This window comes from Symphodus melops, assembly GCF_947650265.1.
Source record: "Symphodus melops genome assembly, chromosome: 14".
NCBI lineage: Eukaryota > Metazoa > Chordata > Actinopteri > Labriformes > Labridae > Symphodus > Symphodus melops.
The window spans coordinates 21,286,446-21,309,573 of record NC_136704.1 but is presented as its reverse complement, the minus strand read 5'-3'; the positions used below and the strand labels follow the sequence as shown (position 1 = coordinate 21,309,573).

The window sequence follows — 23,128 nt, the reverse complement described above, 5'->3', positions numbered from 1 at the left end:
AAAGTATATTTTAAGGACATTCAATTCCTAAAATCAAATCAAACCAATACCAAGATAACTCTGAATCCAAGTGCATAATGGAAAAAAAAATATTGCTATCATTTTGTATGTGTCATAATCATTGTATGTAGCCTATAATATATAGCCTATTTATCTATAGATTTCATTGCAAAAAAGATGCAAACTTTTTTTTTTTTACGTTTTGGGTGTTAAGCCATGTAGGCATACCCACTTATATATCTGATAAATAGAATTAGATAGTAATATAATAGAAATATGATTTCGGTTCAGTCATGTGTTGGTTTTATTAGCCATGTGGTGGACATAACTTGGCTGGAGTTTTAAGAGGAGTGGACAAGGCGAACAAACCGATTTATAATTAGACCATCGGGGAGACAACAAGGATAACATTTCAGGCTGTGAACGGCACGGTCCTGATTGTGTCCTGCGGAATAAACTGTCCCCTAGTGAAAGACTTTAAACCAGAGTAAAGGCAAGAGACAAATCAAAGAGTAGCCTATATGTCTATTTGGGTGTCCTTTTTATCTGTCTCTCCCCCTCGACATTTTGACCCTTCTTTCTCGCGGATCTGGTCGGATCTGGTCTGGGTGAAGCGGGCTTCTTGGTGCGAGATAATCTGCAGGTGATGTGAGTTAATGAGGCGGAGATGCGAGGGGGACAAACTCAGACGCGCTCCTCTCCGTGCGCCAGGTGCGCAACAAGTGAACGAGAGGACACAACAGACGACTGAATAAAGGAAGTACGGGAACCGAAAGTGGAAAGTTACTGGAAAAAGGAAGGCGATCAAATACAAAGACTTCCCTGGAACCTCGCTATGGACACCGGGCAAAGCACTCAGGTCACCGACATGGGAGGCGAACACTCAGCTGGGGTCTGCCTGGTAGAGAGGGACCGGGAGAGGATCGAGGTGTCCAGCCCGAGTCCACCCGCCAAGCAGCGCTCTCTGCGGGTAGTTTACGTCCTGAATGACGGGTTAAAGGCGGTCATGGCCAGCAGCCCAGAGTCAGGAGCTCTGCAGTGTTTGCAAAGAGCTTGCGACTCAGAAAGCGCCCTGCTCACCACCGTCACCTTCGGGCGGCTGGACTTTGGAGAGACATCAGTGCTGGACAGTTTCTACGATGCAGGTGAGTCTCACCTGAACGCACGTCAAAGAAACGCAGTAGGTTATGTTGAAGCTGGAGCTCTTATGTGAACATGCATTTGCTCATAAATAACTACACAATAGTTGTTTTAATTGCATGTAACAACTTGGCTGATGTCAAAGTTCCTTCTTCTTTTAGATAAGACACGTTTTGGTAAATGATTGTTTTACGCACAGGAGAAGCATGTCATAATGAGAGGAAGAGACTTTCATTTGACTTGTCATTGCAGGTTTCCAGTTGGCCTATAAGGCATCAAGCACAATTCAGGGCAAGGACTGTTATACCTGTTGTTTTTCAGCATGTCCTGACATGGCACTCTCGAAAACAACTTTCGATGTTGTGCTTCGCCTCTGTGCAATCAGCCTGTCAGCAATCAGATGGTTTCCTCCTTTCCAGGTCCTTCTGTTGTTCTTACTCTCCACTTTGGAATTAAAGAATCTACTCACTGAATTATAGATATGTCAGAGGATCTGCTGGATGAGAAAAGTTGTATTCAAAAGAGCACAACATGCTGAATTGATTTCATAGATTGCTCATTTAAAATGTTTTTTATTTTTATTCCTCATGGTTCCTGCTTGGCTCTGAGGGGATATCTGTGTTTGATGCATCACTTTGGTACCAATCATTTCTTTTAGATGGACTGAGATGAAGTTTGTACAGACATTTATGATCTCCAGAAAACAAACGTTTGTTTGATTAATGATGGAATACCTGTAAAATTAACACAACTCTCATCAGCCTGATCTTATTGCACTTTTTAGCAGGCGTTGTCAAACAAACACAATGAAAAAGATTTTTCATAGTGTGCTTTCCCTGCTAAATATTGCCTTGCTACCATTGCCATTATAAATTTCATAATAAATGTAAGCATGTTGATAATAGCAGTGATAAACACTGCTGGGTTTAAGTGCAGCCAATCAGTCTTTTTAACATTGGACAAGAAAAAATGGTGTGCAATATTAAGCGACTCGGTAATTTATTAATTTTATGCTTGAATGTGTAGCAAATATATAAAGATCCTATAAATTAGTATTTTGCTTGCACACTTTATAAACTCTTGTTATGTATGTTTCAGTCTTTTTTTTCCTGATCTTGTTTCTTTTTCTTTTTCTTTTTTTTTGGTTAAAAATGTGCAGATAAGGGAACAATATAGAACAACCCTAAGGGATAATTACCTTCATCCCTTTGTTTTTAATCCGCTTGCAATGCACCAAGGGAAATTAAGGGGCTCCAATCTACCGGAGCGGAAAAAAAAAACACACACACACGCACACAAAAACCACAATAAAACATAACTGGAAGCTCTTTGTCGTTCTTCATGACTTTTCATGGTTATAAGGGTTTCTATATTTCCAAACGAGAAGCTTAGAACTTCTGCAAACAGACAATAAAGTGAATAGTATTGTGTATTGTTGTACTGTATCATATCTTGTGCTGTGTCATAATGTATTGTATCGTGAATTATAGTGTGTTTTATAATGTCTCTTACAGTGACATAGTGTGTTTTGGATCTTATGGAATCATCTCATGTCACATTATGTCATGTGTTATTGTATTGTGAATTGAAACTCAAAGTAGCATAATGATACATAACGTAATGATATGTAATGTAACATAACGTAATGCAACATAACGTAATGTAACATAACGTTTTCTTCTCCGCCATTATGGACTTCTCACCTCCACTCTGTCAGACATCGCGGTCGTCGACATGAGCGATGTGTTCAGGCAGCCCTCCTTGTTTTACCATCTGGGTGTGAGGGAGAGCTTCGACATGGCCAACAATGTCATCCTCTACCATGACACAGACCCTGACACTGCCCAGTCACTGAAGGTACACACCTCCATTGACACACACACACACACGCACCAACACACACACCTATTTTGAATGTCCTGCTGGTGTATTTAGAGTGCATGCATGCCATTCCTGCACACCTCTGTAGAACAAAGTTATTTACAGTCTGTATGCGTGTGTGTGTGAGAGTGTGTGTGTGCATGTGGTCTGTGTGTGCAGTCCAGTCAGGTCTGCTCTGTGTTACCAGAAGGAAACAGCTGTTTCAAATGAGATGGGACAACTCAAGATTGCACGAGAAAGCACATCTTGTCTTTGATTTTTATAGTCTTGAAATCTGATTTCATGGGCTCTTTGTTTTTTTATCACAGGACATGGTGGCACAGAAGAACACAGTAAGTTTCTGTGTGTGTGTGTGTGTGTGTTAGTGTGTGTGTTACTTTCCCCGTGATTTATGTTCTCACAGTGTGTTCTGCTATTTATGGAACAATATTTTAGACATATTCTACATGCTCTCTCTCTCTCTCTCTTTCGCTCTCCCTCTCTTTTCAACACACACCCTTGAACATATGCTCGGACACTCAATCAAACCATGAATAGCAGGGTCCCGAGATAGAAACTTGGATTCCTATTGGCCATGTATTGTAGTGACAGATTTTCTGTATATCTTTTCTTTGTCTGTATGTGTGTGCACGTTTACTGTATGTGCGTTTGTGTGCGCGCCTGTTTCGATGTGTGCGTGGAGAAGGCCTCTCGTCCCGCAGCGATAGGTTTTCCCTGGGTTCACTTGCCTCCAGAGTACAGAGGCTCTGGATTGCGCAATAAAGTAGGTACCATGCTGCAACAGGGCATGATGGGAGATACCTTGAAGAACTAATAATAACAATAGTTCATTCTTAAAATGGAGAAGGAGCTGAAACACTGACCTCCAGTCCCGATGGGACGTGATGTGAATAAAAAACAACATGCCCTAACAGCATGTCACTGAACATGTAGAGAATTAAAAGGACTGACAAACACGATGGAAAATAGACGTAAATAACAAAAGTGAGCCTTGTTAACAGAACTTACCTTTGCTAAGTAGTCATGATGGCGATGCTCAGTGGTGGTGATCACTGATCCTCCTTGTGAATCCCTTCTTTTAGTCTCCTCTTTCTCCACTCATTTCCCTTCCTGGATTCCTTTAACACCTGGCCTCTTGCTTGTGTGTTTACCTGATACGCTGTTTGGTATTAAACTAACTTCACAAGAAATTGAAAGCATCTCCAGTCCCCCTTTTCCTCGAAAAAAAAAAGAAACGTCTTCTTGTACTAACCCCCCCCCCCCCCCCCCCCCCCCCCCCTTTTTTTCTTCCAGGCTTCCAGTGGTAACTACTACTTCATCCCCTACATAGTCACTCCTAACCATGAGTACATGTGCTGTGAGAGTGACGCTCAGCGCAGGGCCAGTGAGTACATGCAGCCCAGTTGGGACAACCTGCTGGGGCCGCTCTGTGTCCCCCTTACCGACCGCTTCACCAGCCTGCTGAAGGACATCCACGTCACATCCTGGTGAGACACATTTAAGAATCAACATCACCACACCAACGGACAGCTTTGAACGTGGCTGCGGGTCTTAACCTAATTGAGCAGAAGAAACATGATAAAGAAACAAAATTTCTTATTATAATGAATTGTTTTGAAAGTGCATCACCACAATTCCACACTGAAAATGCGGTCTGTTTTTTAATTGATTCAAAGATATTTCAGACTTTTTTAATACTACATTAATACTACTCAGACATCCATTGTCCCTGCATGATATTGTCTCTTTATTTACTGTCTCTGTCTCTGTGTCTTTTGCAGTGCTTCCTTTAAGGACACCCTCTTAAATGACATCAGGAAGGCCAGAGAGAAGTACCAGGGGGAAGAGCTCGCCAAGGAGCTTTCGCGAATCAAACTACGAATTGACAACACGGAGGTCCTCACCCAGGACATCGTTATGAACCTGCTGTTTTCTTACAGAGACATACAGGTACGTCTGTCTTTAGCTGGAGAAACACTTTATCGTAACTATAAACCCAATTGCTTTATATTAAGTTATTTTCTGCATCTTCCCATCAAGGACTATGATGCCATGGTTAAGTTGGTAGAGACTCTGGAGATGCTGCCGACGTGTGATCTGGCCACCCAGCCTATGATCCAGTTTCACTATGCCTTTGCCCTCAACAGGTACGCTGAGGCTGGATTTCACTAAAGCTAGCTGACTCGATATGTTTTCACCTCTTTTTCCCAAGGCCTAACTTTAACATAAAACTAGGGATATTTACAAACTAACTAAGATCTTGACAACTCGATGAGGAAGTGGATACATTCCTTCCAAACTTAAAGAAAACATCTAGAAATAATAAAATTTAGTTTTATATAATTTGTTGTCCGATAAATCCTGTGTTGAAGATCATAGTTAAACAACATTAAACTCCTGCTAACAGAAGCTAGCTAGCAGAATAGTATCTTCCATCTCAGCTTTTGACTCCATAGTAGTTCTATAGTGTCTTTTAAGCACCTGCATGTATCAAATTGTGTGGTTAATCAATGATTGAACTTTTAATTGCATTATCCTGTAAACAGTCATTATAGCATTATCCTGTGAACAGTCACAACAGTCAAACTCAAGAGTTTATTTTTGATCTCGGGGGTGAATTAATTCATCTTTCAGCAAACTTCAGCCAATAAACACCCAGCGCTGTATAATTATTATAATTACGCCTTGCATTCATTGATGAACTTGTATATGTGCAGGAGGAATAGTCCTGGTGACAGGGAGCAGGCTCTCGAAGTGATGCTGCAGGTGTTGCAGTCGTGTGAACATCCTGCGCCGGACATGTTCTGCCTCTGTGGACGGATATACAAGGACATCTTTCTGGATTCAGACTGCAAGGACACCAAAAACAGAGATAATGCCATACAGTGGTGAGACAGTCTGCACTTTATCGAATATATTTTGTCTGTTTCTCTAAGTAACACATTTTTAATTATCAGCCACTTTATATTATTCAGCGTCAACTTTGTTTAACTCTATTATGGATGTATTTGATCTTTCAGGATTGAAAAGCTGAAGATCTGAATCTCATCATTTACGTACATTTATCACCTGCAGGTATAGAAAGGGTTTCGAGTTGCAGCCCACTCTCTACTCGGGGATCAATCTCGCAGTCCTCCTCATAGTTGCTGGCCAACAGTTTGAGAGCTCCATGGAACTGAGGAAAATAGGTGAGAAGCCAACCCTAACTTGACTGATTATCATTTCCTGCCACAAACTGGGATAAATCAAGGTTTATTTGTCCAGTTACAACTTTTGTTATGTGTCAGTTTATTTCGTGTGTAATGTTTCCATGCAGCTTAGTTTCAGAGCATCGACACATGAGTACAATTTTTGTTTTGGCTCCAGAAGCGTTTCCTAAGTTTTGGTCTTAGCAAAGAATTTTGGGGCGGCAGTGGCTCAGTCTGTAGGGACTTGGGTTGGGAACCGGAGGGTCGCCGGTTCAAGTCGGACCAAGTCCGGAAACTGGTCTGGTAGCTGGAGAGGTGCAAGTCCATTTCCTGAGCACTGCCGGGGTGCCCCTGAGCAAGGCACCAAACCCCAAAAAACTGCTCTGGAGCGCTCGCTGTGGGCAGCCCCCTCACTCTGAGACCATTAATGCATGTCACTAGAACCCTGTTTGTGCATGAGTGTGTATCTTGGCCTATGTGTGTGTTCATTAGACAGAGTGAAAACCGAATTTCCCCTCGTGGGATTAATAAAGTATATAAAAAAAACAAAAAAAAACAAGTTTAAACAGAACAAGTTACTGCAGCCTTGTTCAACTTAAGTGAAACAGTTAAAAGTAAAAAAGGATGTTTTCACATGTGTAATGTGTTGTCTTAGGTGTGCGGTTGAACAGTCTGCTTGGGCGCAAAGGCTCCCTGGAGAAGATGAATAACTACTGGGACATCGGGCAGTTTTTTACTGTTAGCATGCTAGCTAGCGACATCCCTAAAGCTACTCAAGCTGCAGAGAAGCTTTTCAAACTCAAGCCACCTCTCTGGTAAAGTCATTCTTATCTCTTTTTTAGTTTTAAAATTCATTTTTGTCATTAAAAAAGAACTTCATCGTGAACCTTGGCGTTTTAAGCACTTGAACGTTTCTATGAAATAATGTATTTAATCGCAGCAGCTTGAATGAACTATATATTATTTTTATAAGCTATATTTTGTTTATCTCCAGGGATATATTCTACATGATGAATTAAAATGAACTAGCCGTCAGTTTTAAAAAGAAGCCAGTTATCCCATCTCTGTACTGTTTGATACAATGGCTGAGGCTAAGAGGAAGAGGATGGTGATGGATGAAGCAAAAAACTAATTCTTCCATACTTTCTGCTTTATCAATCAAAATGCTAACAATTAATTTCTTGAAATGGAGTTTGATGTGAAGGTAACACAGTTACTCTTCTATCTTGTTGTCCTTTATGTGTTTTTTTCAGGTATTTAAAGTCTGTGGTGCAGAACCTGCAGCTGATCCAGAGGTTTAAGAAGCAGTCGGTTGAACATTCCCCCCTCAGGGAGAGACTCAACTTCTGGATGGACATCATCGTAGAGGCCACACAGGGCACGACCAATCGACTGCGGTTTCCAGTACAAACACTCATACAGTATATGCCCACAAACACTCGATATGTAGCTGTGCACACTAACCTCCCTGTGAATCTCTCTATTCTAGGTATTGATTCTGGAGCCAACTAAAGTTTACCAGCCCTCCTACGTGTCCATCAATAACGAGGCTGAGGAGAAGAACGTGTCAATCTGGCATGTTTCCCCTCCTGACACTGTGAGAACAAGCACCTTTCAACCACGTAGCGTTTCATTGTTACACTGACACTTATCAATCACTTACTGTAGTTCTATAGAAAATACCTGTGTTCAACCAAATTTCTGTAAATTTAAAAAATAAACCCTAATAGTGATAACTTAGTATATAGTGTAATAGTATTATTTATTTTACATAGTTTTCACATGTTTGTATTTTACAGGGTGTTAATCTCATTATACTAATTGCATCTACTTTTACGAAGTGGAAAATCTTAATATATCAACATCCTAATATTTATAAACGAGTAATAAATCAAAAATCTGTGACAAAAAAAATACTGTATTTTATTGTGAGCTAACAAAGTATATCGCCTGTAGCTTCCCAGTGCGTTGTCCATATGTTCCTATGACTGTAAACACCTCTTTTAAAGTACAGACTTGAATTTGTAAAAGGATTTATAATCAATGGAGTTTTGGACAAAACTGTCTTCATAGAAAGGAATCCACGAGTGGAACTTCACCGCAATGTCCATCAAAGGCATAAGGTATGTATTTAAAGATGTTGGGGAAGATGCATGTTATCTGATTAAGTGAATCATCATCTGAAGGTTCAAACTGACACTATGAGCCAATAGCTAAGGGTTGAATATCAGTCATTTAAAAAGATTTTTCTCAGGGTACCTATGGTCATCTCATCATGTTATTGCTCTTTTCTTTTATAACTGCGTATGTCAGTTTTTATGCATCATTGTATTCATTCTGTATTTTTGTTTGTATGTTTAATTATTTGTTCGTTCAGTCTTCATGTACAACCTTGCAGTTCAAGGATTAATCAAATTGTTGAATTCAATTGAATTAAAGAAATTGTTCAATCTGTAGCCTACGAAGTTTGAAAATATTTTCATTATCTTAAAAAAAAAAACTCAAATCGTGCACATAACTTTGAATTCAACTGCGAACATTGTGTGTGTGATTTGAGTGGCTGGTTTTATTTTTGCATTTAACAAACTAAGAATTTAACAAACTAAGAATTCTGATTCTGATTCTAAGAACAGTACGATATTTGTAGGATGGTTTAAGAGAACATTTGGGTTTGATCCATGTTGCTTAAGTTCATGTTTTTGACAGATTCATGAAACTAACCTTTATTCCCTCCTCTGCTCTCCAGCATCAGTAAGTTCGACGAGCGCTGCTGCTTCCTCTACGTCCACGACAACTCCGACGACTTCCAGATCTACTTCTCCACTGAAGAGCAGTGCGGTCGGTGAGGACACACACCTCTAGATGTGTCTGTGTAGGTGTGTGTGCTTGTCTGTGTTTGGGTTTCGTACTGTTCGTTTGTGTGATTGTCTTGACATGACCCGGCTGCCGTGGCTTGGAAATAACACTGTTATCATGATGCGTATATCTGCTGCTTGTGTGTCATTGTGAACGTTAGGTTCTGCTCCATGGTGAAGGAGATGATAACAGACGGGACGGGGAACGCCGTGGAGCTGGAGGGCGAAGGAGACGGAGATACGCTTGAGGTCAGGAGGTGTTGGGAAACATTTTCTCTAGATTGATTTATTTCACAAGAAAAATCAAATGACTTTTTTTTCTGTGTTACAGTATGAGTACGACACAGATGAGACAGGAGACAGGGTGGTGCTGGGAAGAGGCACCTATGGAGTGGTGTATGCTGGAAGAGACCTTAGCAACCAGGTCCGAATCGCCATCAAAGAAATCCCAGAGAGAGACAGCAGGTTCAATCAAATTCTTTTTTTTTTGTGTGAAAACTATGACTTCTATTTTGCTTGTTTCTGTCACAGAATGAACGACTGATTCACTTTTCTGTCTGTGTTTTCAGATACTCTCAGCCCCTTCATGAAGAGATCGCCCTTCACAAGTACCTGAAGCACAGAAACATCGTCCAGTATTTGGGCTCTGTGTCTGAGAACGGATACATCAAGATCTTCATGGAACAAGTACCTGGAGGTGTGTGTTTGTACGAGACAGTCTTACAGTTCTCCTCCCTTTGGGAACTCAAATATTCCTTTTAGGTGAGATAGAAATGTCTCAAAAACCACGACATAAAGTCTTTGTTTACTTTGTACTTCAGTTCTAATTTCAGCGCGGGTAGCAGATAATCTTCTAGATGTGATGACGCACGTTTCAGAGATCGATTCACGTCTCAGTTACTGGACGGTCTCTCTTAACTGCCTGGTCATGTTCCCATTTCATGATAGGTTTTGGACAATCCTTCTCTCCTTTCTCCAGGAAGCCTGTCTGCGTTGCTGCGCTCGAAATGGGGCCCGCTGAAAGAGGCGACGATAATCTTCTACACCAGACAGATCCTGGAGGGGCTCCGGTACCTTCACGAGAACCAGATCGTACACCGAGACATAAAGGTACAAAGACGCTCTTTATAACAATAGAGTAACATATCGGGGATGTGTAGCCTCACTGTGGTGGAACGATTATTCTGAGCATTCAGACTTCACCCCCAAAAAAACAAAAAAAATCATAAAGGATCTTAAATTCATCTCAAATTTGTAAAATTATTTTTTTCTACAACCAAACCTTACTAAATAAATTACAAAATTGTGTTTTTTTGTTTTCAGTATGTTTTGTTCATACAGCATAAGCTGAAAGGGATGCACACAAAGTCAGGGAAATAAGCTAAACAGACGCGTGTTAACGTGAAGCAATGCAAATCACTACATGTAATTTAAACTTGCAAAGTATAGTTCTCAAACTATTTCAGCCGGCGGGCGCCAAAAGGAAGGTGCCGGAAACTGCTGATCACCGCTGTCCTGAGAGATGGTTCAAAGATTTCACTTTTCACACAGCTGCAAACATGCTCTAAAATGCCCATTCACTTGCAACACAAAAGAAAACAACAAAATGATCAAACTGTTAATATTGTAATTTCCTGTAAGAAATGAATGAGGGACCCTCCTCTGGGTGGCCCCCACTCTCGGAGCCGCTTGATCCTGCAGCTCATAAGATTTACATAGCTCACCACAGACATTGACGTCTGGCTGTATGTGAGGGTTAAATGTTGACTTCATATTGATCCATCTGTGCCAACACGTCTGTGTAAACAGCTTCTGTTTCTCCGTCTCTAACAGGGGGACAACGTGTTAGTGAATACTTACAGCGGCGTCTTGAAGATCTCAGACTTTGGTACCTCCAAGCGGTTGGCGGGAGTCAATCCCTGTACAGAGACATTCACGGGTAACCTGTTCACTATTTCAAATACAAAATAATACATACAAATAGAAATATCATTGTTGTCATCTCAATAACTTGTACACAAGTCTCAGAATACGAAGAAAAAACAGAAAGGTTCTTCAAGAAGTAAATCTGTCTTTTAACTTTATCACGAAGGAGACGTTCCAGTATAAAGAACAACTCTGTGTTAGTCTTTACTAAACAACCTGACTCTCACTGAATGACTAAACTGCTTTATTGCAACTGGTTCAGTCTTCCCTGCATTAATGGAGTCATAGAAATGCTGCAGAGTATGAGCGTAAATATCGAATGACCCTCAAAATGTCAAGAGCTGCTATCAGCCGCTATGGAAACACTCAGACACACACCAGTGTGTACCAATGTGCATGCGCACACATACGCACAAGCACATTCATTGACCATCTGGCCTTCTCCAGCAGCCACTGAAATGTGTAATTAGATTAGCTAATCAAGCAGAGGCAGAAGGGTGTTTACCTTTCATTAGCGGGTATGTGTGTTTGTGTGTGTGTTTGTGTGTGTTTGTGTGTCCTTTTCCTCTGCTGCTTCCATCTCTGTCCTCTGACCCGATCTTTTTATAGCGTTCACCATCTTTCACCGTTTATATCATTATTCAGAGCCAGCTACATATTCTAAGTGTCAGCTCTGCCGACTGGGGTTCAATACTTCGAGAAAAAATACAATATGTTGCGATGTGTTTTTTTGAACTTAGCCTTCGGGACTTTAAAAATAAATGAATAAAGTAAATGATATAAATCTTGATTATAATGTTTATTCCTAATGCGCCTTTCAAATGAAACCATTAATTAGACGCACCGATGCGTGGGTTAAACATCAGTATCTTCCAGAATGTGTCTTTCACAGACGTGCATCAGTATCGACCCCGTCTCTGTGAAAGTTTGTCGGACATGTTCCTGTGACAGAGGAGGAGGGACTGCAACTATTTCACTAAATTCATCACATCTCATCTGAAAAACAGACAGAATAATGAGGAAGAAGTCATAAAAAAATAACATCATTATCAGCAATCCGTTAAGTTATTTCTAACATCAGTATCTGTATCTGATTTTCACAATTAGTGCGTCTCTACTGAAGATACGACAGTAAATTAAAATGTAAATAAAGATCCTCAGAGGAAGAACCGCTTTCCAAGTGTACAGTATATTTACAAATTACACATCTGATTTTGTGGCAATCAAAACTCTAGAAAAGTTCAATCTGAATTTGTGATGAACCTCCAGTTTTTTTTGTTATCAAAGTCTCAGTTTCACTTCATTAGTCAGACACAGATTCGCTCATTCTCAGTGTCTCCTTATCTGTTGGAGATGATTTGTTTGTGGTTACTATCTTCTCTCTGTCCACAGGGACTCTTCAGTACATGGCTCCAGAAATCATTGATAAAGGTCCTCGAGGCTACGGAGCCCCCGCTGACATCTGGTCTTTGGGGTGCACCATTATAGAAATGGCCACAGGAAAACCTCCCTTTCATGAGCTGGGAGAACCACAGGCGGCCATGTTTAAGGTTGGCGTGTAGCGCATGCATTTCATCCTCATGATGTGGTGAATGTTTTTCGGAGAAAATACGGTCCGTTGATTGATTTCAAATCCTTTGGTGTTTCTGCGTTTCTGGGGCAGGTGGGCATGTTTAAGATCCATCCTGAGATCCCTGAGTCCTTGTCACTGGAGGCCAAGTCCTTCATCCTGCGCTGCTTTGAGCCGGACCCCAACAAGAGAGCCATCGCCTCAGACCTCCTCAAAGACACTTTTGTCAGACAAACGACGAAGGGAAAGAAGAGCAAGATCGCCTTCAAACCTTCAGGTTGCATCACTAATCCAATAAGCAAAATTAGCTGTTGATGTTAATATCTATGTGTTTGATTTCCTTATTGTAGCCTTAAAGACATTGGTTCCCAACCAGAGGTCCATCCCACCCTTAGTGGGGTACCCTAATGATCTCTTGTCTTTTCTGAGGTTGTCAAGATCCGATTGACACACGTTAAAGGAGTGATATTTGACTCTGATACCCAGTGTTTAAAAAGGGTACTGCAGTCCAAATTCAAACACTGAAGCAAGCGATCAATATCAATAAACTCAGCGTGCACTTAGTGAAATGTTGTTTTCCATATCAGGTTTTTTAAATGGCTAAAGCTCATGTTTGTCTCAACCCTGACTGTAGCTGTACATTGCTAAAGCTTCCTTGTCGGTACTCTGGCCGACTTCTCCAAACAGGGACTGACCCTCTTACAACCCCACTTAGAAAAACAAACAAACAACCAACTGCTAAAGCTGTAGTGTCTAATCTGCTGGCTGTCATTAACATCTCCTTACACTTATTATGAACCACATTCCTCTGACAAGTCCAGGTAAAGATCTTTTTTTTTTAACACACACATGAATGAAAGAAAACTTAAATGTTCGCCAAAAATAACAAGACACATGATCACTCACTCAGAAGCTAAGAGAACATGAGTTTGTTTACAGATTTGTTTCCTTTGAAGTTGAGATGAATTTAAAGAAGGGCTTCAAGTTTTAGAAAGAAGCAGGTTCCTTATAACTTGACATATGTAGATGACTTCTCTGACTCACATACGTCCCCTCGGTTTTTCTTGTTTTGGACGATTTCGCAGACTACATCCACAACGTTTCCCTGCCAGTGCAGCTGCAGTGCGAGGCTGCCGGGAGCAGCAGCAGTGAGCACGGCTCCGTGAGCCCCGACTGCGACTCCAAACACGACGTTTTCTTCCAGAAAAAGAAAAACTCTGGCTCCGAGAACCTACTCAAACCCCCCAACTCCAACTACCTGAGGTTTGTATCGAGTTTATCTGCACTGAGCATGAAGACTTTTACGTGCTGATTTCAGGTGTGAGGCTCAGATTTATTTAATACTTAGGATGTACTTTATTTCAGATGCTACTGCTTTAAAGAACTTCTTGCCTCTAGCACTGATGTTGGTCAGATTGAATTTATAAAGCCATTTTCCAATAGTCAGGCTCAATCTTGATACATAAGGTGATGTCAAACATACATGTGTTGTACCTAAACTATTGTTAAGTGCATGAAAAATCCAGCAGCCAAGTACAGAATGCGTGAAATGATGTGCATGTGTGTGTGTCTAAGTGTGTGTATTTTTTGTGACAGGTGGTCTTATTGTGCTCACAGTGCGCTCCGTTGCCTTTAACAACTCGGATGTACTGTAATGAGCTCTGATCATTTTATGAGCTTTGGCTTCCCACTGAGCACACACACACCTACACACACACACCTACACACACACACACACAGCTGGGTGTGCACAGACCAGTGTGTGTCGAAGTCAAAAGTCTTCTATTTTGTATAATTCTCAACATGTGCTGGACTTACTGTACAGAAGAATGAAAAAAAAAAGCTTCACTCCGAACCTCGCTGTAAGTTAACTGTAAAAAGAGTTGAGCATCTCTGTGTGGATGTGCACTTCCTGGTGTGCTGACTCATGCTGTCTCTGCACTTTCCTGAGCACACAGAGTAGCCAGGAGAGGCTTGTATCTGTAAATAAACTGGACACCACGTCACATAGCTGTAAATCAGTTGTGTGCTAGATGTCTTGTATTATATTGCAGTCGGATCACAGTGTGCTTGTGTGCGCATGTGTGTGTGTGTGTGTGTGTGTGTTTTGCAGTGTTCCAGATGAAGGTTCGGTGTCAGAGGACCGCAGTGCACCCGCCTCCCCCGAGGACAGGGACGGCGGTCTGTTCCTGCTCAAGAAGGACAGCGAGAGACGGGCCATCCTGTACAAAGTCCTCAATGAAGACCAGGCAAAGGTCATCTCCAACCTAAAGGAGAACCACATCCAGGTGATGTTTGCAAAGCTTTCATTCATAAAGGTTTCATTCATCTTTCATGTAAGCTGCAAAAGCTTCTCAATCACAAAGAAAAAAAAAATCACTACAAAGTCAAACCAGGACAACCTCAAAGAACAATACCCAGTGACATCCTTTGTGACCTTTAACTTGCTTTTGTGCAAAATTCTGCATAGTAAAACAGTTGGATGGAAATGCTGACATTAAAAAACCCATCAATATATCAACAAAAATGTGTAGTTGACGCTCGCATTAGATATTTATATAACAGCAGAGTGTAACAAAACCCTTAGGAGACCCCAGGGTAGACCCCGAGTGTGCTGGAGGGATTATATGTCCTGTCTGGCGTGCAAATGCCTCGGAATTCCCCCCAGGAGGAGCTGGAACATGTTGCTGGTTAGAAGGAAATCTTGGTTGACCTACTGCACTTGCTGCCACCGTGACCCGACCTCGGAAAAGCAGCATTAAACGTATGAATGGACAGAGTGTGAATCACATGTTCACTGAGACAGAAATGTCAATAGGCGTTGGTCTCGTCTCTGCTTGGACCGTACAAACATTATTATGACAGAACATTTTTCAAGTCAAAAGTTGTGATATCAGTTGAACTTCGAATACAAATCCAGAGCCTGCTTCGGTTTCAGCCACAGTGTCTTCTTGGCTACAACCACCAGGGGGCACAAGAGACGGCAGTTTTAAAAACCCTGCGCTGGCAGAGTTTGATGGTGCATGTTTTTAAAACCTTCCAGTCGTGCTCGTTGAAGCGAATGTTTGAAAATATTATCTTCAAACGTCTCTCCTGAAAGACCATGTGCTCAGTCGGCATCTGTATCTGTGAATGTGCTCATGTATGTGTGTGTACAGGGCATTGAGGAGCTCCAGCTGTCCGTCGACCACATCAAGCAGATCATCTGCATCCTACGAGACTTCATCCATTCCCCCGAGAGGCGTGTCATGGCCGCCACCATCTCCAAGCTCAAGCTGGACCTGGACTTCGATTCCACCTCCATCAACCAGATTCAGCTGGTGCTCTTTGGCTTTCAGGACTCGGTTAGCTCACATCAAACACAGCCTAAAATCCTACAGAACCCCATCCAGTACCCGTTTATAAAACAATAAAACAGTACATCCGAGTATAGGAACCTTGCAACATGAGATTTGCCTTGATTGCTTAACACGTTTTACAAAACATCTACACATATCAGCAATGGCATACTAAAACCAGGAAACATTGTAATAAGCCTTACAGCCTTATGGAGCTGACATCAGTTTTTTGTAATTCAGATGTTTTTAAACATCCTCCTAATTACTCTAGAAAGAAATGATTTGAGTCATTTTTTCAAAAATGGGACTCTTGTTTTAATTTTATTTTGAAATATTCATTCACAGTGGTTAGAGCTGATGTTGCCTTGGTTTGAATCCCCTCCTCTCTGTGTGGAGTTTGCATGTTCTCCCCGTGCATGTGTGGGTCCTCTCACAGTCCAAAGACATGCTCATTAGCTTCGTTGGTGACTGTAAATGGCCCTCAGTTCAGTATAGAGTCGGGCTCAAGGGGGCTTCAGTAGGCTGAAATCACAGTAGGCATTATTTGGGCGCACATCACGTCGGTGTGTGAGAGCGTTGTCTTAACTTTCAATGTACACACTTTTTTCTTTGTGTGTGACGTCCTCAGGTAAACAAAGTCCTGAGAAACCATCACATTAAACCTCACTGGATGTTTGCCATGGACAACATCATCCGCCGAGCTGTGCAGGCTGCCATCACCATCCTGATACCAGGTGGGTGCATCAGATGGCTGCAGTCTAAACTGAGTGTTTACCTCCATCTAATGGACGCACGCGGAAGCAACCTGCCATGAATCTGCATGTTTATACATAAATATCTGCCTAAATATTCATAAGATGTCATGAGGATCTGTGGACTCCAAACATAAGCTCCTGTGTGTAGAGCCCTGCTGTCGAAAAATACAGTAAAATGCGGGGACCTTATAATTGACCTTGAAACATTACCACTTAGAGCTGCAGACCCACTTCGGCCCAGCGTCAGAGTGCGAGGGAGCAGAGAAGGAAGACGAAGTGGACGAAGAAGAAGCAGAGTTTAGTCCCGTTTTACCTCCTCCTGCTGACGACTCTGGGACGACCTCTGACCCCATCCACTCAGTGGCCAGCACGCTAAACTCTGCCCACTCCCAGGAGCATCAGCGCCCGCATCAACAACTCGGCGCTCAATTGGGGAGGCTCAAACAGGAGACCAACAGGTAAGAAAAAAAAAATCTTCTTTTGTTGTGTAAAGACACCAGAAGGCTTTTTATTCCCTTATTGAAACCCTTGCATGCTCCTGGTGTCGTCATTATATTGGTAAAGTTATGAAATGCAACACACCTGCACAAAGCCACACCACTGCAGAGACACTGATGCACTTGAAGGTATTTTTTTAATTGCACGATCAAGGTCAATTTCCTTTTGTTGTGGGAAACTTGTGTCGAGGAAATGACCTTCGATATTTCATCGTGTACTTTCCTGCACACGCACACATTCACACACAGACACAAAGCAAATTGCTTGAAGTCACGCCTGTTTGTTTAATCAAGTCAGGGTTTAGAGAGGCCGTGAGACTTGCACCAACACTCACGCGCACACAAATGCACACAAGAATGCAAACCTTACCACAGAGTGATGACACACGCTGAGCTTCTGTCAGTAGATGGTGTGAAAATCTCCACCACAGAATCTTTATCTTTTATTGTTTGTAACCACTCCAAGTTAGAATAAAAAACTAAAATCCATCGTAGCTTGTGTAATAACACCAGGCAAACGTTTGATTTAAGTCCTGTTGGTCATGTATTTACTGATATTCATGGTCATCAGAGGTAAAGTCCTCAGGAATGTATTGATCCCTCGGCTTTTTTTCTGTTACAGCATCATCAGATCGATGCTTTTGTATTTTCCCTAAAAAAATCAACAGATTGCGGATTGCTGATTAGATAGAGATAATTTAGACTTTGGAGATCCCCAAACTTTTTTCTCTGCTGCGGCGTCAGATAACGTCGATAACGTCGACCTTCTCCATCATGAGTCAGACTGATTTCGATGGAATTTGGCGCTACGGTTCATAGTCCCAAAGGGGAAGCACGCTTGGCAAGAGACTCACCTGAGAAAATGAAACCCAGATCATATCAAATGTTTGTCATTTATGATTTTTAGCGAAGCTTCTTGACATCAACAATACATGATACCATGAAATGTGCTGAAACATGAATGATCTATATCATGTACATTTAAAATATCTGGGCTTATTACAGTCTACAGTGATCTATATCATGTACATTTAAAATATCTGGGCTTAGTACAGTCCAAAAAGAAAGAGAAAAGGTTGGGGAGGCAGCCAACGCTAAAAGTATTACTGAGCCAGCAGGAAAACTTTCTCCTCGAATGCTCCTCCAGTTTGTGTGATGGCCGGACCAAATGATACTAACGAGAAGTGATGAGCACAGAAAGGCTGTAAGAGCAGGCAACGACTGAGGAATACTGCACAACCACACGAAGTGAACCTCTAAAGCCGTCAGCATTAACGAGAACTATGAGCGACACTTAAAGATGAGAGATCTCAAAGTTTCATTTAGTTTACATTTGAATACATTGACGTTATTGATTTGCAAATGACGAGTCTCATGACAGGTCTGTCTCTTTTGTATTTGAAGTTGGAGTGCGAGCTCAGCCTTGCTCCCGGCTTACGTCCACACACCTGTAACTGGAGCGTTTCGTCACAGCCTTTGCGGTGTCTTTGTTTGTTTTTTTTAAACACTTCTACACTAAAGGAGCGTAATCAAACCCTTCTGATAACCATCGGGCCTGATTTTTTTTCTCCTTTTAAACTTTGCGGTATGGTTGAAAGTGTTTGAAGCTTTTTTTTAGACATTATAAAAAATGTATTACAGTATAAAAATAATTATTTTACTTGAAAATTAAAAAACAGAGGGGGGTCGCTGGTATCCTCATGGTTAATTCACATGCCCTCGTGTAAGGAGGCCATAGTTCTCCAAGTGGAAAGTCTGTGTTTCAATCCCACCTCCTTTATTGCATCCTTCCACACTCTCTCTCTCTCAAATAAAGGCATAAACCCTGCAAAAAAAAAACCCCTTAAGGAATAAAACACAGACGTTTTTTGATTTGTTCCTCATCATTTCCTCCTGTTTGCGTACAGCGAGGCTATATAAATAACCAAGCACGGTCGGAAATGGTTCTCTGCTCTTGAGTAACATTCACCGAGTTGATCGAGTTCGACCTGTCAGGTCGCTGTGACGGAGCTGTTGCACTTCAGTGCACGTTTCATCACCCACATTGCGTGATCAGATAAAGGAGGTTTGCTCACGCCTCTGCCGCCCACGTGTAAACACAAGGAAGTGTTCTCGTCTCTATGGTGCCCCCTGCAGGCTGCTGGAGGAGCTGCTGCAAAAGGAGAAGGAGTACCAGCACGTCCTGAAGGCCACCCTGCAGCAGAGAGCACACGACCTGGAGCTGGTCAGAGTCAGACAGAAACCACCGGGTAAACAAACTGACTGTACAAAAGCGTGTTTTCCTGTGTGTGTGTGTGTGTGTGTGTGTGTGTGTGTGTGCTTTTCTTCCTTTTCAAACCCTCCTTTTTTTTCCCCAGACATCTCACCTCCATCCATCTTCCACATCCCCGCTGACCACGAGCCAGATAAGCAGCTCACCGATTGGCTGAAAGAGCAGGGAGCAGACGCTGACACAATAGATAAGGTTGATTATCAGTTAGCCTCTGAACATTAGTTAATACTTCAGCACATTATATGAAGCATGAACCTGATGGCTGTGTGTGTGCTTCTCTCGTAGTTCGTGCTGGAGGAATACACACTGACCGACGTTCTAAATGACGTTACCAAAGATGACCTCCGCTGTCTTCGCCTACGGTATCAACTCTCTCTTATCTGTAAATTCTGGTCACACATGAAAGGACATCAGTTCAAGTTACAAATGTCACATGTTTTCAATAAAGTCATTTTTGGTGTTAATACATCTTTAAAAACTATGATGAGAAGGTGTGTTAATAGCTCTGAAACTTTAGAATGATACATTTGTATTTGTTTAATTTAAAGGAGTAGCTCACCTACTGTACCTTCAAGGCCCCCACTCTGGGAGCCCCCTCATTGACATTTACATCCGGAGGTTATTTATTTAGCTAAGTGTCTGCAAAGTGTCAGGCTATCAGGACTCTAAAAGAAATGTCCAGCTTTCACTTCATCTCAAGAAGAAACCTTAAACTGTGTACTCAGCGGGCATGGTTGGTTCATCGTTGACACAGACTGGCATTGATGGCACTTTGATGTGTCTTTAAAAATAATTGGGGAAAAGTTTTACATGTTTTTTCAGACCACAGATCATAATTACTGTCAAACTGTGAGACTTATTATTAGCTTGTTTTGTTTCTGACATTGGGACATTTCAATTTTTCTCTATTTTTAAATGGTCTACACATATACATTATACTCCCTTAGATTTAAAAATAAACAGATGATGAGCAAAGAAGCAAAACACATTTGACAGCCTCATGCAGAATACATGATGCATACATCTGTCATATTTCATGTTTCTGTCCTGGTAGGGGTGGCGTCCTCTGTCGCATCTGGCGGGCCATCCAGCGACATAGAGAGCGAGAGAGGCTGAGGGTTGATGACCAATCAGGAGATGATGCATGATGGGATACAGGGACTACAAGTCTGGAGGACTCTCTTTTTTTGTTTTTCAGAAACACATCTGCACACTGCCAGCCCTGCACTGCTGCCTCTTCTGTCTTTCTCTCTCCTCAGTGCCTTGTCATGTTTAAGTCTCTCTTTCACACATGCAGGACTGACTGAATCTGTGTTCGACTGCTCGGCTTCAATCACTGTCACACTTGACCAAAGCGCTTAAGTGCAGGCACAACTGTATGTATTTGTAAGTGCATTTAAATGTCTTAAGTATGACAGCATCTGTATTGACATATTATCGGTGACATCAATTCTACACAGATACAAACATACTAGATCACTATGAAGATTTCCATGACTTTTACACTGATCTGTCAAACGTCTTTCCAAGTGTGTGCCCTTGTTTTTTTTTGTTTCAAAGATTTTTGGGAAGCTTTTTGCCTTCATTTGATATTAAGGGTGGAATCTGTGGAGAGAACGTGGGGAATGAAATGCTGGGAAGGAGCCAAAGGTCGGGCATGAATCCAGGCTGCCTGGTTGGGGGACTGTAGCCTCTGCACATGGGGCCCGACCTAACTGCCAGGCCATCTGTTCCACTGCCCCCTTGTTATTCAGCCAAATGTTAAATGATGAGAGTCTTTGTTTTATGTGGAATACTTTCAATATTTCATGTCCTTAGTCCAAACCCTGCAGCGATGATCCTCCACATATCACTGGGAACCCTTGTGCTATGACTGTCTTTTCAATACGAATGCCAGCGGATGATATATTAAAGCATGCACATACATTTTAGACGGTCTGCGTCATCGCCTTCACATTTTTACCCTTTTTATTTATTCTGCCTTGTGTTTGTAATGAAGTCACTTCAGTTTCTCTTCTGTGTGTACCTGTATCTTTGTCTTTTTATTATTCCGACTGTTTTATGTGCTTGTCAGTTTCATGATGGCTTTACAACTGCAATAAATCAGGAAGTTATAAAAATGTGCTCTCAGTTTTCAGGTTATTGTATAGCTTATATTTTGATATACACCTGGAGTGTATTCACATGCTTAACTACAGTAGGTGCTTAAATCTTTTGATACAGTCATTCTTTTTTTCAGGCCGTCCACAGGTCTTCTATCTACAGTCTGAGCTGGTAGTTTACAGAAATCTTGAGCCTGAGTGTTAAAGCCTATTCTACTTTCTCTTTACTGTACTATACAGTGTTATACAACTTTCCCCTGCCTAAAACAACATAGATCTGTTTATCTGCTTAGTTCCTGTCAGTCAACTTCTCTTATCTCTTTATATTGTGTTACCTGTAACCTTGCTGCCATGGAATGGAAAAGTATGCGTGTTTCTCCGTCTATTTACCCAGGTGATATCACAATGTTGTAGTGTTTGATAGCACATTTCAGCATTGATCTTTGTAAGAAAAGCATCTGCCTTTGAGTATAAATGGGTCACTTAACCTGCAGTGCAGCTGTTGTGCTAGCCATTCTGTAAGATTATACCATGAGCTGTTTTCAAATAGTTCATCATTGCAATGTCTGACAGAGTCCTGACGATTATTCCTCCTCCTCTTTTTGTCCTCTCTTTCTCTTTTATTGGCTGACTTTCATTGAAAAACTTTGGTTTTCACATAATGTTATAATGATAACAATGTTTAGCAGGTAAAGAGAATGAATGCTGTCAGACGTTGTTTCCTTAAGGGGGATTACAAAAAAAAATAGACTACACATTTTGGGCCGAAGCTTTAGCTTAAGTTTGACATTGACATAAGTGACGTTAACCTTTGACTTTGCTGCTCCTTGCGTTATTGGAGAGTTCAGTCTCATCGAGAAACCGGACATAATACAACTACGTTAATCTTATAAGTGTCTTATCAAGGAATTGCAGAAAGTGTTGCATTGTTTTGGTGAAGTACGATACATTCTGGAATGGTTCAATATAGATTACAATGAAATGGAAGTCGATGGTATGGCGGCAATGATCACAAGACGGCTCAGTAGGGAGGATGCTAACATGTCGGAGTCACCAATTCGGACAAAGCATAAAGTGGACTATAAGGGGGACGGTGAAGGGAGTACTGACTATGAGGATGGCGAATGGAGTAAAGTCTGCGTGAGTAACTTTAAGGTGCCTGAAACTAAAGGTAAACTCCTTATGTTCTGTGTAGTTGGCTGTGAGCTTAAGTTAGCTGGAGTTCCTGTTTCCATAGTTACGCGCTTTTCCTTCTTCGCGCCACTGAGATTTACATCACGTGTGTTTGTTATTTAATGTAAACCATAAATCCACATGGCTTTGTGTGGATTTTAATTTGTAGAGTAATTGTTTTGGATTTTTGTTGATGCTTCTGTCGTTTTGCAGTAATCTATGGGCTTCACAAAGATTAAATCAGGATATTTAAGAGTCTTTCTGTCACCATGAATATGTGTTTCAAATATAATATCAATCCCAAAAGAATCCTCTGTGTTGCCATAATGAAGTTACGATATCACCAAAGTTATTATTAGTTAGTTATTATTCCTCCTCTGGGGATCTCGAATGTCTGAGGACATCTTCATGGCAATCCATCTGTTAAATTG

At 41.5% G+C, this 23,128-nt stretch overlaps 1 protein-coding gene across 2 annotated transcripts; it reads left to right on the top strand.

Annotated features, from left to right (window-relative positions):
* The first annotated feature begins 374 nt into the window (after window positions 1-374).
* Window positions 375-21,535, top strand: map3k15 (mitogen-activated protein kinase kinase kinase 15). 2 transcript variants are annotated; one of them, XM_079361107.1, is made up of 29 exons: window positions 375-1,145; window positions 2,858-2,997; window positions 3,330-3,353; window positions 4,315-4,508; window positions 4,803-4,971; window positions 5,062-5,168; window positions 5,739-5,909; window positions 6,097-6,209; window positions 6,865-7,024; window positions 7,463-7,613; window positions 7,699-7,806; window positions 8,283-8,332; window positions 8,956-9,051; window positions 9,226-9,313; window positions 9,396-9,529; window positions 9,634-9,761; window positions 10,044-10,174; window positions 10,898-11,003; window positions 12,383-12,540; window positions 12,654-12,837; window positions 13,646-13,823; window positions 14,674-14,848; window positions 15,719-15,904; window positions 16,527-16,632; window positions 16,871-17,111; window positions 19,287-19,399; window positions 19,508-19,614; window positions 19,708-19,784; window positions 20,477-21,535. In XM_079361107.1, the coding sequence occupies exons 1-29, from the start codon at window positions 836-838 to the stop codon at window positions 20,568-20,570; spliced, it is 3,999 nt and encodes a 1,332-aa protein (XP_079217233.1). In that variant the 5' UTR covers window positions 375-835; the 3' UTR covers window positions 20,571-21,535. The 2 variants fall into 2 exon arrangements, with proteins under 2 accessions (XP_079217233.1, XP_079217234.1); XM_079361108.1 differs by lacking the exons at window positions 375-1,145; window positions 2,858-2,997; window positions 3,330-3,353 and adding an exon at window positions 3,660-3,784.
* Window positions 21,536-23,128: the final 1,593 nt, after the last annotated feature.

Bases quoted from the DNA above. Each gene is read 5' to 3' on its own strand.
- map3k15 (XM_079361107.1), top strand. From the start codon at position 836: ATGGACACCGGGCAAAGCACTCAGGTCACCGACATGGGAGGCGAACAC. The intron at 2,998-3,329 runs GTACACACCTCC...TTTTTATCACAG, and splicing joins ACACTGCCCAGTCACTGAAG to GACATGGTGGCACAGAAGAA. The intron at 19,400-19,507 runs GTAAACAAACTG...TTTTTTCCCCAG, and splicing joins AGTCAGACAGAAACCACCGG to ACATCTCACCTCCATCCATC.